The following is a 17,089-nucleotide window of genomic DNA, read 5'->3' as shown; positions in this document are numbered from 1 at the left end:
ATATTCAATAATCAATAATCAAAAATAATTCAATAATCAATTCCAGATACTTTACTTCTTGGGAATAGGCTATTTTCACTCCATACATGGAGATTCTTTTGTTGAAAAGTTTCTGTTTTTTGCCAAACACTATGGCCGTCGTTGTTTGGGCTGTTAAACTCAGGCCATTGTCAAAGCCCCATTTGATAATTTGTCTTATAAGATTTTGCATTAGGTCAAACATAGACTCTGGGTCAACGCCTGTAATTAGGAGGCAAGTGGCGTTTGTAAAGCCTGCATTGAGTATTGATCCTTCCAATTGCAATTACAATTACAACACAGGTCTGTTTGGAGGTAATATCCATCCCATTGTACAATTGAAAGAAATGAATTCCTTTCCCCCGTTCTGTTGTTCTGTTCGTGATAGAAGTTACTGTGTGTTGGGCAAGCGATGTCGCTCTGCCTTTGAAATATGGCCACAAGATGGGGTCTACAAAGAATATCATTTTTTACCTTTATCTGTGTCGGTATTTTTGACCACAGCGTGACAGCAGCCGAGTAACTTATTTTGAGATTTTAGGAGATTCATAACACAAGCTTGTCTTTGCCCCAAAGTTTCAAGTTGTTGCCAGGGAAGAACTCGCTCATTAGACTACCTTCTCCTAATTTGGCCCTTTTTCTGGGCACAAAATTGGTAATATTTGATACTTGTCAATCATTCTCTTAGCCCCCTACCAGGGTCTCGGGCTTCAGAACTCCTTGAGAGGTGTCCGGTAGCCCAAAAATGTTGTACAGGTCTGTAGTCACGCGTGTATCTCGTCGAAATTCAGGGTGACTATTTAGTTCTCTGCGGAGACGGTCGGATGTTTGGTTGTAATGTCCCTGGGTCCCATTCTATGGATAAAGAAATATTATGGATCTTCATCCACTTTGTCCATGAGCACATGTTTATTCTGAAAGTAGAAGAATATTGTTTTTGTTTTTGTTTTTTTTTGTTTTGGATGTTTTGAAGCTTTAGCATGATAGTGGTCTAACGTGATTGAGATCTAGGACCTAAATTTTTTTCTCTCACCTTTTAGAATATGGAATAGATGAGGAACATCAAGGTAACGCCATTTGACCTTGCCAAAGTATCCTCATTTGCTAATCTAACAATACTTGGCCCTGCTAGATCTGGATTGCGTTTATCATGAGCACTTATATTTTCCTGGCGTATTGACCGACGAATTCGTCCAGAAAACCTTTCCTGCCCCTCAACAATTTGACAGCTTTTATGATGCTCTGAAGCGTTGCAATGAACTCGAGTGCTCTTGGCTACTTCAAGATTCCAGGCTCTCTTTATACTATATCGTGGAAGAACCATTGTTCTTGCAAATGGAAAGTTCTGACCACATTAGTACTTCCAATTTTCCATACATGGTGGCTTATCTTGAGCCAAGATGTTTTAACTCCGATGGAACTACGGTATCTGCCGTTGAAGGTGAGGCTTTAAATCGGAATGGGCAAAAAGTATTAACCAATGTCGCCATCTTCAGTTCGTTAATTTGCAATTTTTGACTTCAGTTTACTTTCCTCACTTTGCATTTTTTTATCATCAAGAGCAAACTAAAATGTTAACTGCAATAGCAGAAGACAGAAAGAATTTGAAAACAATGTTCCAAAAAAGCATTTTTGAAAGTGTCAAAAACTCTTAAAACTCCAAGTACAAAAAAGTGAACTCTTGGGGAAGATGGGGACAAAATCTTTTTCTTTGTCATTTTGCCCAATTGTCTTTTTCCACAGACATGATACTGGTATAAAATTTCTTTTTTCCAGAGGTATGCGCGGGTCTGGAATTGCCTTCAGAAGACGTGGTATTTAGGATCGAAAAAGATTCAAAGATTGTTTTTGAAAAAGATGGAGCAGGTGAAGCTTGTGGTTTTGACTGTGAACGTAACCCGTCTTGCAAGATGTGGGCCCGTTTCACCGAAAAAGACACTTGCAGGATGTGGGGAGACTCACCAGGCCCAACTGTTACTCCGAAATGCGTCTTGGGTGAGTTGGATAAGATGTGTTGAAAGAACTCAGAATACTGATTTACTTTTATGCTTTGTTACCTGAGGCACGCTCTGGACCCGTCAGACTGATCCTCCTTCTACAATTGCAGCTCAGCATCTGTACATTTTTTAACCCTAAGGGAGCACCATGAGCATTCTCGGCAGACTTGTGATTTTATTGTACTTGAAGTTCCAAACTAAAACTAACATCTTGTATTCCCAACGATGTTAAATACGCATGGATTAAGGCAAGATAGTTGGAACTGAAGGGCATGGATGATTGTAACGACTACAAGCTGACACAACGGCAGAATTTGTTTTCCACTTTAGGTCATAACATTGCAATATTTCAATACTTCAAACTGAACTAGAAACAGTATTCATGCCGCGAAGCCGTCTATTTATGTCAGCTTTTATAGTCCGCCAATTTGTTTATTTTCAGATTCAATACCTGGCAAAGCATATTCTACAGTTACTCACTATCAGTTGAAACACAAGAAACTTATCACCGAAGGTAACGTGATCTTACTTAGTTCTGGCCAAGATACTAATTGGATATGCTTCATGTACATTTTGTTTGATTTTTCAGAAAACGCAGCCGTTTATGGGGTTGACGACACCAATAAGTGTTGGAATATCTGTGCCAAGAATCCATTGTGCCAAGAATTGGCTATCCATGAAAGCAGATGCTACATATTTCAAGGAAGCTCACAATTCGACAGCCCTGACCCTACCTTTAGTGAGGACTTTTTGAGCCTGAAGCTCAAGTTTTATGGTACGTGAAATAATGCAATAGTTGACAAGTCAAATCAGATAAGTTGAAGATAAAATAAGGTTCTAGTCACCCGTGAAGAAAAAGCAGATTTCACCATAGCAAGTTTGGCATTGAATGGTTTCAAGTGAAAATTATACCATGAAGAACCTTTACACACAAAAGAAAATCCGGTATGTAGCAGTCTGGACTTTCTTTACTTGGAGTTTATTCAAGGTCGGATTTCAAAACGTAGATGTGGTCAGCACCTAAAACTGTTCACCTTCTCATGGTGTCTCTCCCTCATCGCTCTTCTTCTCAGACTCGGCGGCATGAAAAGGCGAACTCGTCCAAGATGTCTTGGCCTTTTCACCTTTCTTCAAGCCTCACTTTCATAAGCTTCAAGCAAAAAAAACTCTGGCTATTGAATAAATAGCTATTCTTCCCACCTCAATTTGCGGTTGTTAAGAACTTTCTACACTATTCGGACAGTTAGGCAAGCGCTGGTACCAGCAAACACACTTGCCTGCCAATGCCAGTGATGCAAAACTGGTGATTCTAACTGGTTTTAACGGAGCTGACCTTTCCTCATATAGCAATGCGAAAAAGGGCCAGCTTCTCAAAAACGTGTTTAAAGCCCCAAACTTGCATCCCTGACACTGGCAAACTGACAGCAAACAAACTTGCCTGCCAGACCTTGTCTAAACGTCCCCATACGAAAAATGGTTCAGCTTTGTCCCACGGGCAACCAATGCACAAAGAAGGATGTGCCATTGAATAGGAATCCTTCATTGCAACATTACAGTAGACCACCCTAACGAAATAATGAAATGGCAGGGTAGATTCTTTAATAAGTTACTCGTGACTTGCCATGAACGTAATTTCTTTTCTTGACATTGTGTGACCTGGGTTATTAACTTTACGTCACATTTTGGAAAAATTAATCAAATGCAACTCAAAAGCGTTGTAGTTCAATAAATAAGAATCGGCCCAATAGTCTCAGTAATTGGTCAGGGACTTCTAGATAGATGGACTGTGAACGAGTTTCCCGCCCAATCGGCGTGCTCTTGGACATAGCAACTCTGAGCCACTTTTACAATTATAGTACCAAAATAAGAAACCTAGATGTCTTAAATTAAAGCTAGGTCATTTTTATATCATTTACTTCTAAAGTGGATCGTTCAAAAGTTACGATGTCAAAGGCTTATATAGCTGAGCAAGAGCAGCCCAAAATTCGAATTTTAAGTAGTGTTTACTACATAACTTTGACCATGCTCCTGAGTTCCTTAAGCACAGTCTTGGGCTCAAATTTGGCCAAGTTCATCTATTAAAACTGATCTTGTGGCCGGATGAATTGCTTATTTGGAATAAGATGAACGGTTTATGAGATATAAAATTTCGACTTCCGTTTGCAATCCACATCTCCAGAAGTCCATGAATTGGTAGAGGCGTTACTCACAAAGCCCCTATTGTAGTGCAGAGCTTCAATCATGTTTCGTGTAGCATAAGAAGCCTATAGAAAGATGGATTCATATTTCCTGTTCGGTTGTTTTCATGTGATCATGCTTGAAGGTGCATATCTAGAAAATGATGCCTTATTTTTCATTTCTTTTTACGCCCAAAGAGAAAGAGGGATGTAGAGGCTCGTTCGCATCCAACCTTACAATATGACACCAGGTCAGGACTGTGTCCACCTTGGCCAAAAATTAGGGGACCTATAGGGCCAAAATGTCGAGGTTGTTCACGAAGGAACTTTCAGTCGACCTTTTCCTTGACTTTGCTCCAAAATCCTTCAACAACCTCGACATGGTGGCCCTATAGGGTCCCTAGTTTTCGGCCAAGGTGGACACATTCCTGACCGTGTTCCTGATAAATATTTTTCAAATGATAAAGCGTTCGTGGCGATTGGGAGTGAGTCAAAATTTACTACTCTTACGCCAGTCTTGCTTGTGCATGAAGACATTCAATCCTCTATTGTACTCAGTTGAGGTAATCCTGATACCTCTGGTGTAAATCTGAGACATTGACAGCAATCCAAGTTCTGACTAGAAAACCCACATGCAACCCTTTTCCATGCAAAAGCTCTCTTCTGGCACATTACATCAAACCGGTTGGAGAAATTTGTCCGAGCCCTTGCTTTGGTTTAAGCATTTGGGCTAACTCTAACCGGTGGGTCAGACCGGTCAAACTGCAAATTTCTCGACCCACTCGCAACAGTGTTACCAAAAGGTTAAACTGACGAAAGCGCTTGGGCCAGGCACTAACCAGTTATTTGAAGCGTGCAAGAACAGAACGTTTATGTGGTTTTGACGGCGCTCGGGTTGTAATTGTTAAAGGTCGGAAAAATAACTTGTTTTGCCGTTGAGGGCAAATTCCAGATGGTTTTCAAGACTAGTTTTACTTACGTACAATAGCAACTCTTTACGTTAACGACTAATTCGGTCTGCCAACTCAAATTTGTTGGTAGACCAAATATCATATGCAGATTGAAAGGTAATAAATAGACGAACTGTATAACCTTTTATTTTAATAGGACTGGGGATTACATTCCCTGTAGCGGTTAGAAAAGCCCGTGAAAACCAAAGAAACAAAAAAGCAATATATGCATGAATTCCGTGAGATGACAATCTCGTTTCGAATTCGACCGTCCGTATATGTGAGGGAGTTTTATAAATATTAGTTCGAAAACTTTGGGAATGCTCTAAAATACTTAATTTCTCCAACTCGTCACGCATTGATTCACGATCAATCCATGAAATCCATCTATCTGTTGTGCAAAATTGTCTGGGCCATGATTGCAGCGAGGTGGAGTTTGAGTCAAAATGGAAAAAAGGTGAAACATATTGACTTAGCTAAATCACTCAAAAAAAGCAGGCTTAATAACCCCCCAGTTATGAATGGACTATTACTATAATTTGAAGACTAAAACGAAACTCTCAATAGGGATCTGTTGCATCCGAAGAGGACCTTCGTTCAGGCCTTTCTGGGTCCTGTTCGAGTAACTAATAAAAAAAGACAAACACGTATCTGTTTTCAACGAGTCTTGGGGATAAGAATCTCGCAATGGCGAGAGCTATATAATTCTTTACAAAACCTGCAGAACCTTACCATTCTTTCCAGGCAATGAGAGGTCTTGTGATTATGGCGATCTTGTACTCGATGCATTGGCCTTCAATAACGATAGGGAAAAGTGCTTGAGCATGGGTTTGTGCCATGCAAACATTGGGAATGTAGATAAACCCTCTTGGATATGCTACACAGCCAGAGGTAAGTACATATTGTGCTCTACGTTGAGACCTTAGACCCCACCTAACTTCATTGGGATTGTGAAAAAAAGGCAATGCCAGAAAATCCCTCTTGTGGTGAGCCACTTTGGTGTCGACTATATGATTCACAAGTAACACTATTTGTAGATTTATCCTGAAAGAAAAAAGGCGAGAACAAAGCCTACNACACAGCCAGAGGTAAGTACATATTGTGCTCTACGTTGAGACCTTAGACCGCACCTAATTTCATTGGGATTGTGAAAAAAAGGCAATGCCAGAAAATCCCTCTTGTGGTGAGCCACTTTGGTGTCGACTATATGAGTCACAAGTAACACTATTTGTAGATTTATCCTGAAAGAAAATAGACGAGAACAAAGCCTACACATGTATTGCCCAGGTCCTAATGACACGCTTGGTGAAGACGCGTCCACTTTAAGTGAAATCAAAGAAGGGCCGATTTTGGTTCAAGCAAATTGCATCTCTGCATGGATTTTTGAATACCGTGCTTTTTTGAGATCGCTTATTTTACGATTTGAAGTCAATCAATACGTCAACGTCTGAGTGTGAAAGCAGATCAGCCATTTCACTACATTGACAATTCTACTTGGGATATTTTGTTTTATTGTTCTTCCCAAAACAATGCAAAGTACTAGAAATATCACCAATCTTTAGGCAATTATTTTTGATCTGGAATAAAGGAAAGCAGTGTTTTGTTGACATTTTTTAGCATACTATCAAATAGCTGGAGCATGTCCAATCAAAGCCAATCGGCCAATTTCTAATTAGTTTTCACCAAGGCCAGTCTTTTGCCACCCTCATATAGCCAACCAGCCACCCTGAGTCATTTTCTTCTCAATAATCCGTTCATTTGCTTTGCACTCCTCCAGAGGAGCCCCACGAACCAGTACAATTGAATGACGGCACAAATCAAACGTACAAAATTGGAATGTTACAATCCTGGGTGCCTGAGAGTTTCGTCATTTCAACAATTACACAACGTGCGCCAGCCAGAATGGACTCTTTCGAGGAGTGCCTTCAGCACTGCCTAGAAATCTCGTGTTTTGCCGTGGCTTATCACAGACTCGAAAAATCTTGTCTTTTTGAGTTGGAACCCATCGCTTTCGATTACCGAGATACATCAACAGCACAAATACCTGTAGAGCCAAACTTCGATGTTGCATTCTTCGTCCGACCCTACGTTGAAGATACCGAGGAAATACTCCCCGTTGCCGGTAAGCCCCATTGTTTTGCTTTGTAGTCTGCTGTGATCATTTGTTGACCATACCATGAACTTGGAACAATCTTGAGGATTCGTCGACAAGCGTCTTGAAGGTGCAATTTGCGCGGGCAATTCCGATATGAAAAAGTTCTGCCCAAACATGCATGCCCTATACCAGTTATCTGATCTGAATATGACCTTTCTTCCATTCTAGAGTTGTGCCAAGACCAAGAGGATCTTCCAGCCGATTGGCAATACGGGAGCGCCTTGTACCAGCCTTTCACTGAAGAAACAGCCGCAACAATGGAAGAATGTATGATCAAATGCAATCCAGATGGGGAATGCAACAAAAGGATCATCTTCCGTACGGAAGATGGAGCATGCTTGATTTTCCAGTCCAAAGAGATCTTCCATCAAGAGTCGGAAACAAACAGTGTCACCCCAATCAACCATTCTGGACAACAATGTGTGATCAGTGAGTAGTTTTGATCAAGATTTTTCCTAAAAGAAATCCAATTCTCGTGCAGTTCCTTTTCTCTCCTTTCCCATTCTTTATTGTCGAAATTCTCTTTTACTCCTGTGAGGAGAGCATCCTTTTGCTTATTTTTTATTAGAACCCCTCCCTTTCTCCCTTGCCTTACTTAAGTGTCATTATTTTGAAGAAAATGGGTATTCATAATCACATGATCGTGATTCGATTCTTCGCTTTCGTTTCATTAAATTGTGACCTCGAGAAAAAGGCCACATGACTGGAGAGTACCTTCGGAACTGTCTGAGCCTGGTGTGAAAGTACTGCAACGAAAATAGCCTTTTCTTTTATGTGGGGTTATGTGTGTTATTTATAGCAAATGGAGCGTGGATTTGATTTTTTTTCCAAGAGACAGATATTGAGTGTGCATATTCGAATTTAAGGCAACCTCCTCCTCTTTCAATAGGGCCTAAAGTAGTCTTTAATTCTGAGGCATTGAATCGATGCGGTTTAAAAGTTGTCAAGGATATTGTTGATCGTAATAAGTTGTCTTATCTAGCTCAAAGATGCCTGCATGAACAAACATTACTATTACTTGAAAACCCATGGGATGATTAACCCACGATCCTCTCGTGGCTGTTTGACTTTGTTTGAAGGAGACGGCGTCGGATTCTCTGAAGCCTTGAAGTTTGCTCCTCATCATAGACATTCTCTCGTTTCTCTACTTTCTTTGCGCAACAACTTTGGGCCGAAAAAGTGCCAAATCATGGAATTAGTTTCAAACAATTTAACAATTGATCCATTTTTGCCGCAGTGACAACACGTTTTAACTAAGACTTTTGGGTGCTTCAATTCGGGCGCCAAAACCTATATCTGTAAGCGCTTGAATACTATGGCAATAATGCTTGTTTACGATAGAAAGTGGTCTGCAGTTAGTCCTTGATGAATGATCGTTTTTTGACATGATCAAAAACGGATCGATTATAACATTGAGTGGCCGCTAAAACTAGCCCCAAGGTCAAGAAAGTTGTGCTCGGTCTCTTCCTCTTGAAAGGACCGTTGTCCAACTTTTGAGAGCATTCCGATAAACGCTCCCTGCGATAAGTTAGTTCCTCAGATTTTTGGCGCATATTCATACTATCGTTCGGCGGATATGCAAGTGTCAATGGTTTTTGGTTTTCGAATTTCATGCTCTTTTCAAAAAGCTTGTTTTGCCAATAATTAGTGTTCCACCAAAATAAGCCCATCTAAAAGTTGCGCGGAAACGATCAGTTATTGGGTTTTCGATCAAAAATGTGTACCAACATATATAACCTAGTGGCCTACAATTGTCTAATAAAGGGCCATACTAAACCGAGAAAAACAAAGTTGCTACCTGCAATGCGTACCTCATTGTTGAGATTGTTTTTGCTTCAGTAGTAGTGCCGCAATGGTCGTTCTCTGTCCCAAACGAAATTCAAGCGAGTTCAATATTGTATGTTTTTTTTCCTTCCAGAACCTGTCTTGTCCGGACGAATCCGCCCCAAATCATATTTTTGGGAGTTGAAAGAAAATGAGCAGCTCGCGGAACCCCGTGAGCGTCATTTCTTCTCATCCGACACGCCCCAATTAAATCAGGAACGGAACGAATGCTGGGAATACTGCAGCCAAATTCCCTGGTGTCAAGCTGCTATCGAATTCCTATATCAATCTGTAGGCACATGTCAATTTTACGACCGAGAGGAAAGCATTATCACATCACAGGATGTTCAAACCAGGAACATACCTGAGCCTATCGCCGTGACTGGAATGATTGGAAAAATATTTAGTAAGTTTGCATGCAATAGGCCCCCCTTTTTATAATATTCGTTGCCCTGCTTCAAAAGCTTGAAATTACTGCCGGTCTCTCTTCTTATCCAAACAATACAAAGTAAGTTTCTGGTAGGAATGGCCAGGATTACACTAGTTTGGCAAAGGACCAAGAAAGAATCTACTATTGGCTTACTGAGAGTAATATGGCCTTGAACGCGACGAAAAGCTCAATGACCTTCAGGTCAACTCATTTGAATGCTCGACTCGTAGATAATAGAGGTAAAGATATTGAGCAGGTCTCATCTAAGGAAGATTGAGGTGTAGTCCTCCAAAATAATGGAAAGTTCGATGAGCATATCCACGTGAAGGTGGGTAAGGCTTTTCAAACATGTTGTTGGATATATCGCACGTTTAAGTCCAGAGATAGCATCTCTGTACATGTCGATTGTTCAACCACATCTTGAATATGCTTCACCCATTTGAGCTCCAATGAGTTCGACAGGTTTGCAAAAGGTCGAGCAAGTCCAAAAATGTTTCACTAGGAACATCACAGGATTGAGAGAGCTCTCATATTGGGACAAACTAAAAAAGTTGGGACTGTGAAATGTTCAGAGAAGGTACGAAAGGTATCTGATACTGTACGTCTTCAAAAGTATCCATGAGCTTTGTCCCAACCCAGGATTAAGGGTCAATTCTAGTGACTTAATAGAGGCTCAATGTGGATTTTGTGAGCACATTCAGGCCCTCGAGAATTCAGGCCAGTTCGAACAATGAAGCCCACTTCTCTTCTTTCTCGGGCTCCTTCATTGTTTAATTTGCTTCCCTCTAACATTCGTAGGGAATACGTAGGCCTTGTTGATCCGGTAGCATCTTTTTTGTCAGACATGGACAAATTTTTAGATAGCATTCCTGATCAACCCAATATTTAAGGACTAGCTTGGTCTGCCAACTCAAATTCGTTGGTAGACCAAATATCATATACAGATTGAAGGGTAATAAATAGACGAATTATAACCTTGCATTTTGATAGTACTGGGCATTGCATTCCCTGTAGCGGTTAGAAAAGCCCGTGAAAAAACAAACCAAACCAATTTCCGGTATAAAAAATGTTTATAGGATTTTCGAATTGGAAATGCCCCTTCCTGATGATTGATGCTTCCCAATATTGGCATGATTCGCTTAAATGAATCAAATGTCAGCGATATTCACCTCCCACAGGACACCATGAAATAACATTCTAAACCTGTTATTGGCAGCACGTCAACAATGTCAATCACTTCCACATAACGAAGAACTAGCCGTATTTTCGAATACATCATAACATTTTTCCAAAATTTGTTACCTTTTTTTCAGCCGACGAGAATTTCTGCCATAATGGTGGTGTACTCGGTGAGGAATTTTCGAAGCATTTTTTCACTACAACCGAGGCACAATGCGATTTTCTCCAGTTATGCTCCAAAACTACGATCATAGGAACCTGCTGTTATGTGGGTCGAGGTAAGATGGAACAATCACCTCAAAATGATTTATAAGCCCCCGTCACCAGTGACGTTTTGATTTCAGAGACCAAGCCACAACCATTAATTGTTAAAGGCTGCGAAATGCAGCCTTTTCTTGCGCCTCAAGACATCATAGATGTAGATGATGAAATCCTTGGCAACTTTCTTATGATAAATGCTACCTCTTATGAAGAGTGCGTCCGAAGCTGCAGTTGGGAGCAACATTGCTTTGGACTGCTTTATATCCCATCTTCACAAGAATGCGGGCGGATTATCCAGCCATCAACCGCAACAACAAAGGGCACAAATTTCGTCGATGCCTTAAAACGCAATGGTAACAGTGATGACGAGGTGGAGGTTTTGATGGCTTTTATTATCCCTCATTGCCCACCTTGTGTTCAACGAGTACTGATGCAAGAGCAAATCTCCTTCAAAGATGAGATTCAATGCACTCTCACCTCTCAAGAGTCATGCTCAGATGTGTACAAGACCATCTTCAAGACCCAAGAGGTATGATGATAGATTTTGAATTGCTTGGCATACGCATATCTAATGAAGAACGGTATTTGTCCCGTTAAAGGTCGAGGAGTGTAAAGAGAGCTTTGTGAAAAACTGTCACATAGAATATGAGATGGTGCCCAGGACGGAGAAGGTCGAGATTTGCCATTCGCCTTTGACCCGAGATTGCAATGAAGAGGGCCCCGAGACTTGCACCACCGAATTCGAGACCGTGTGTGACACCACCTATCATGAGAACGAAGTCACCGATGACGTGGCCAACTGCAACACCGTCAAGGAAGATGTGTGCGACTCCGATGGCGAAAACTGTCGAATGGTGCCGCGACAAGTGTGCCAAGTGGACACTGTATCCAGTAAGAAGCTCACCCCGGAAATGGATTGCCGTCAAGAGGCTCGAGAGGTGTGTGGACCCGAGATCTGTCCCATTGTCCAAGGAGAGCGCATTTGCGTCGATGAGCTCAAGACTTTTGTGCAGGAGGTGCCGCAAGAGAAATGCCAGATCTCACCCAAGACGGTTTGCGACAAAGTCCACAAGGTCGTTCCGAAATTGGAGATGAACCAGGAGTGCATTGATGTGCCCCAAGAGATCTGCCAGAGCGGTCAGGTTGAGGCCAATAAAGAAAAGATCCCCATTGTGAAAGAGTGGTGCCACCTGCTGAAGGAGACTCTGCTGAAGGAGACTCAGCTGAAGAGGATATGTCCGGGAGGTAAACTCATCAGCATCATCATCCGAAGAAAGTTCATCGATCGAAGACGATGGCTCAGCAAGGCTTCTCCGTACTCCCCTCTTTTGGAAGAACTAGCCATCACAAGCGCGGATCAAGAGGATCAAGGGCACATGGACCAAGTGACATTGGCCAGTAGTAGCTTCTAGAAATCGCTGAGGAATAGTAGTCATGATTTAAGGACGCCTTGGATGGCTATTGCCGTCGGGGATGTTATCATGTTCGACAGTGGGATTTCAAAGTTATCTTTATTCATAAATCTTAGAAATTGTTATTACTTGTAAATCTAGATATCATAACTTTAAGCATCTAAATTCCCGAGAGAAAAGGGCTGGATTGGACTTGAAATATTCAAACACTCCTAAAACAAGTGAGAAACACTTTCGCTCATCATTAGCAAATTCATTTTGTCAATGCAATGCATCAATAAAACCTATATCATGCCCACTCGTGTTATACTCTTGACAATTGTGTTTTTCCCATTAGTCTAGTATGCTTCGGATTCTTAGCTGTTCTTGCCCTAAATCTCGCAAGTATCATTCCAGGAGCTCAAGATAAGCCCAACAGAAAAGAGACAAAGGTTGTCGAAAAACCTATAAAAAGCGGTCATTTGCTCGGCCATGGTGGCTCTTTGGATCAAACTCTTTTTGAGCCGTATTTAATAAGTGTGAGCAAAGTTCTGGCGAGGTCTTGGATAGCAATAGCAAACACTCGAGTTTGATACATCGATCTCTATGTTGGACGTGTTTCCCCGAATATTCCGAAAATGAGTCAAAGCAAATGTCACCTCTTTGTTCTGAAAGGAGGGGTCTTGTTATGATGAAGCTAAGGCGGCTTTATACTAGGATGGAAAGCCAACATTGAAGTAGGGCTAGTGCTGGGGCGAGTCCGGGAAAAGATTTTAGTCCAGCAAAAGGCTCCAGTCTTCCACTGTACTCAAGTCGAACAAGAAGATTCGTGGTGCGAAAACTCGCTCCAACACTACTCCTTCCTTTACCCTCAAACCAGATTCAATCTCAGTTTTCCATCCTGGTGTAAACCCGCACTTCCGGTTCGTTTTTCAACTCAAAGTTCGAAAAAGTTCGGTTCGATGAGTTCGAAACTTCGGACAACTCCGCTCAATCGTAACAGTCCTAAATGCGCCATAAGTTAGCCCAAATCCATTAATTTAGAAAAATGGACGAAGGGAGCACATGTTTGAAAAGTTATTATTTCCAATGGAAGACAGACTTCCTCAAGTTGTCCCTAGGCAGCTTATTTTTCAGACCCGCCATTTGAAACATCCTCCAAGATGTACTTTTAAGTGGCAAATAAATAAGTTGACATGAGTTGCTTGATAGGCATGTTGCCTGAAAATGTAACTTGAATCCATAATATTTTCATCACCAGGGTTGAACATGTGGAATGTTAAGCTCATTAAGAGTGAAAAGATCGAAAGTATAGTCTCACTGCATAGCTATACTTGAGTGTACTAAATATACTCGAGTTATCCAGGCCGGAATCGAAAACGCAAGCATAGTGGAAATGTAAACAAGTTTAGTGTACTCGAAAAGACCTCCACTCGTCTTTTGACAGTCAAAACGGACATCCTGACCCCTCAGAACAGTTTTTAGATTTTTGGATGCAAATCATTAGGATGGGATATTTTCTACCTTCTTGAGGTCTTCGTGGAGGCAAGATCAAAGGCTTTCAAGGCGAGTTCCGGCCAGCAGTGCCAAAGGTGGATCTGCTAGTGGAATCCGGAAAATCCAAAAGAGGGCATCAAGAGCTGGGGTTCCCACTGCGCACAAAATCTCGTGATTTTATTAGCATACAGAGTGCGGAACCAAAAAATTAGACAAAGGTAGGTGCCAAAGCCTGACAATTTCTACCAGCCATCATAATGATATCATCTCAATGTGGAAGAAAAGCTAACATATTTTGTAGAATGGATTTCTCGAAAGAGTGAACCATGTCTAAGCTTAAAGCAAAACGAAGGAGGTTGTTATATCTCCTCCATGGGGAGTCACTCCTGTAAGCCGCCAAGATTTTCGGTGTCAGCGGTTCAAGCAGTAAAGACCTGAAGAAAAGAGGACTGATGGCATCTGGGACGACCTCAAGAGCTGCACGAAGAATAGCCTTACCACCTCAATGACAAAGTATGTTAGTTTTAATTCCAGTGTTGACTGATATCATCATGGCTGGTTGAAATTGTCAAGCTTTGGCACCAAAGTTAAAGAAAATTAGTCTCAATTTTGGTTCTGAACCCTGTAGTAATAACTTTTTCCTCTATGCTTCTACAAACAAAGTTATTCATTCATTGAAAATCTTGATCGAGTCTTTGTAGCTAATACTGATGTAACAATGGATATACTAACAAATAAAGTAATTAATATATCAATATTGAGTATGCTTTCAGTAAAATACAAAATGTTGATTCGTAGAAAAGTTGAAATTTGCCAAGATTGTTGAGTTTTCCGACAAACTGTGTCTCCTTGCACGGACAACTGGAGAATTCTAGTAATCCCGTACCTTATGTCATGTTTTGTATGGATAGGATCATATTCGAATGTGATCAGGACATTCCAACCATCACAAAGTCGGCACTTATTCTGTTCACAATTCGAGCCCACCGAGCATATAATCCGATTGCTTTCACGCAAATATCCAAAAATTCAAACACCTCGTTTAAACTGCTATGCAAATGTCAGCCGGAAAGAAATTTTCAATATATGGATAACAGTATAAATACTGTTAGCTATTACACTCAATCTGCCTCCCTAATCCAACATGTTTTTCCTCAAAAGATTCAGTTATAGCGAGCATTTGAAGTGTTACGATCAATGACAAGAGAGACTTTTTAATATCGTTGGTCAGACAAACTTGACTTTACCTACAATGTCTTTTTTAAAACTTGACAGCATGTATGGCAAGAATGCCTTTGGACAAGGTTAAGGACAATCGAACGTTTTCCATTGTTCAAGGTCGTCCGATATTTGGGCGAAGAACAGAAGTAAGAACTGCGAAATATGACCCTAAATACAAAAATCAAAATAGGCTTCGTTTTGAATTGTCTTTTGGACACTTACAAACTTTTTAACCGTTTCCACTTCCCAATGCACGGAATTGTCGTGCCTAGTTATATAAAACTTATTGGCCTTACACGTCGTTCAAAACGCACCACAAGTGAGATTTTCAATCTTGCATCCCTTCTATTCAAAAATAGCACAGTTTAAGCGTATAAACGGAGGAAGATATTTGAATTGATAGGTGGCCTCCCAATCAAGAACAAGAGACTTAATACTTGAATCCTTGATCTAAGAAAAGGCAATGTTTGCAATGCCATTTCATATTTTGATAACAAATTATTATGGTTGCACGACCGTTACTTGAGACATGGACGAAGTTTCGCATCCAAAGGGCTAATATCAGTGTTTTCAGCAGAGAAACGATGCGATTAAAGCTGGTTACCAGAATTTTGCCCCAAAGTATCTGGACATCCCTGAAAGCGAGACATAGGTAAAAACATCAAGGATATAATCCAGCTATAGTCCGGACCCGGGCAAGTCAATATCACTCCTTGTACGTTCAGGCGATATCTGGTCTGAAATATACTTGCTTCCTATATGAGTTGGGTTGATGTTCATGGCAGTTGTGGCAGGTGTCCGTCCTTTCAAGGTGCCAACATAGCCGGGCTAGGTGGGTGTCCGCTTGAAAACCATTTTCTTTTGAATTGCCGCAAAAACCGTGAATCGCATTGGGCGTTTTCAGTAATTTTTGTCTTGAAAATTTCTAGTCTGGGTAAATAAGAAACTAATGACCTTCATTGCGACTCCCGGTCAGGTCGTTTGTTCAATATATAAGATGTGGAAAAAAAAAATATTATGCACAGACATCAATAAAAGGATCAAGAAATGAAATGATCAGAATGATAGAACAGCTCATTGCAATGCGATACTGGAAATTGGTCCAGTGCTCAAGAAAAAAGTGAAGAGGGGAATCACAGACAGTACATGAACAGTTTGTGAGAGAGGTAGGGGATGAAAGTCTTGGTATGGCAGTATAATGGGTGAGCCAGATGGAGCACATCCTTGTCAGCTCCCGTCGTTGATGGCATTGGGCCGGAGTCACCAATATTCCCAAGGGATGTCGGGCAAGGACAACAATGTGTTAGCCAGTCCTCGACCAGGAAGGACAAATTGTGTCTGGACATCACCTCCAAAAAGGTCAGGTTTCCAACACTGTTGGACACTAACCTGGCCACCCCGATGGTGAGGGGCTTTGCTTGGCAAATAAAATACGTCCAAGAATTTGGTGAAGGCGTCATCGGCTGATGTGAGGGCGGATTGGGAAGCGTTGGGAAGCCAAAACTGATGTTCTTCATGCTAGCAATGGCTGATGAGTGTAGAAACTGAGCCATTTCTTTTGACGTGTTCGAGAAGGTCGGGGTAGCAACTAATGTGGTTGGATTGAACTTCCATCATGTTTATTCTTCGGTCATTCGTTCCATTGGGAGGTGGGAATCCACCCATGATCCTGGTTCAAGCTAATTCCGACCTGAAAGGGCAGGCCAGGTTCGTGCGTGGGTGGGTGGGCCAGCTTGGGGTGGTTACAGATAGATGGCCGGTTCTTAATCAACTGCTTGACGTGACCGGTATGTATGTCCTTTCTGTCCACAGGCAATACCTTGAACGCAAGAATGAACGCATTGGGACCGGGAAACACATTGAAATGATTCAATGTAAATCATAGCCCCGTCATTACTTACTATTCAATCCTGGTCATGATATTGAATGCCTCCGAGGCAGTCCCATCCATCCATGCTTCCATTAATGGATCAAGCCATGGCACATGAT

General features: G+C 41.3%; 2 protein-coding genes across 2 annotated transcripts; both read left to right on the top strand.

The window, feature by feature from the left end:
* The first annotated feature begins 811 nt into the window (after positions 1-811).
* LOC131882388 (uncharacterized) lies at positions 812-2,798 on the top strand. Its single transcript, XM_059229518.1, has 4 exons — positions 812-1,459; positions 1,795-2,013; positions 2,458-2,529; positions 2,605-2,798. Exons 1-4 carry the CDS (start codon positions 1,354-1,356, stop codon positions 2,796-2,798), a joined length of 591 nt encoding a protein of 196 aa, XP_059085501.1. The 5' UTR covers positions 812-1,353.
* A 3,153-nt stretch (positions 2,799-5,951) lies between these two features.
* LOC131881833 (uncharacterized) lies at positions 5,952-12,502 on the top strand. The gene is made up of 7 exons (XM_059228804.1): positions 5,952-6,033; positions 6,920-7,264; positions 7,466-7,726; positions 9,216-9,527; positions 10,865-11,008; positions 11,075-11,520; positions 11,591-12,502. The coding sequence occupies exons 1-7, from the start codon at positions 5,967-5,969 to the stop codon at positions 12,401-12,403; spliced, it is 2,388 nt and encodes a 795-aa protein (XP_059084787.1). The 5' UTR covers positions 5,952-5,966; the 3' UTR covers positions 12,404-12,502.
* Positions 12,503-17,089: the final 4,587 nt, after the last annotated feature.

This window comes from Tigriopus californicus, chromosome 6, assembly GCF_007210705.1.
Source record: "Tigriopus californicus strain San Diego chromosome 6, Tcal_SD_v2.1, whole genome shotgun sequence".
Taxonomy (NCBI): Eukaryota; Metazoa; Arthropoda; class Copepoda; order Harpacticoida; family Harpacticidae; genus Tigriopus; species Tigriopus californicus.
The sequence above is the reverse complement of the archived record's forward strand: the minus strand, read 5'-3'. Positions and strand labels throughout refer to the sequence as shown.

What these genes read in the sequence shown, in the direction of transcription:
- LOC131882388 (XM_059229518.1), top strand. Translation starts at nt 1,354, where the DNA reads ATGGAAAGTTCTGACCACATTAGTACTTCCAATTTTCCATACATGGTG. An exon ending in TACGGTATCTGCCGTTGAAG is followed by an intron (nt 1,460 to 1,794) that starts GTGAGGCTTTAA and finishes TCTTTTTTCCAG; the next exon opens with AGGTATGCGCGGGTCTGGAA. An exon ending in TACTCCGAAATGCGTCTTGG is followed by an intron (nt 2,014 to 2,457) that starts GTGAGTTGGATA and finishes GTTTATTTTCAG; the next exon opens with ATTCAATACCTGGCAAAGCA.
- LOC131881833 (XM_059228804.1), top strand. Translation starts at nt 5,967, where the DNA reads ATGGGTTTGTGCCATGCAAACATTGGGAATGTAGATAAACCCTCTTGG. An exon ending in GATATGCTACACAGCCAGAG is followed by an intron (nt 6,034 to 6,919) that starts GTAAGTACATAT and finishes GCACTCCTCCAG; the next exon opens with AGGAGCCCCACGAACCAGTA. An exon ending in AATGATTGGAAAAATATTTA is followed by an intron (nt 9,528 to 10,864) that starts GTAAGTTTGCAT and finishes CCTTTTTTTCAG; the next exon opens with CCGACGAGAATTTCTGCCAT.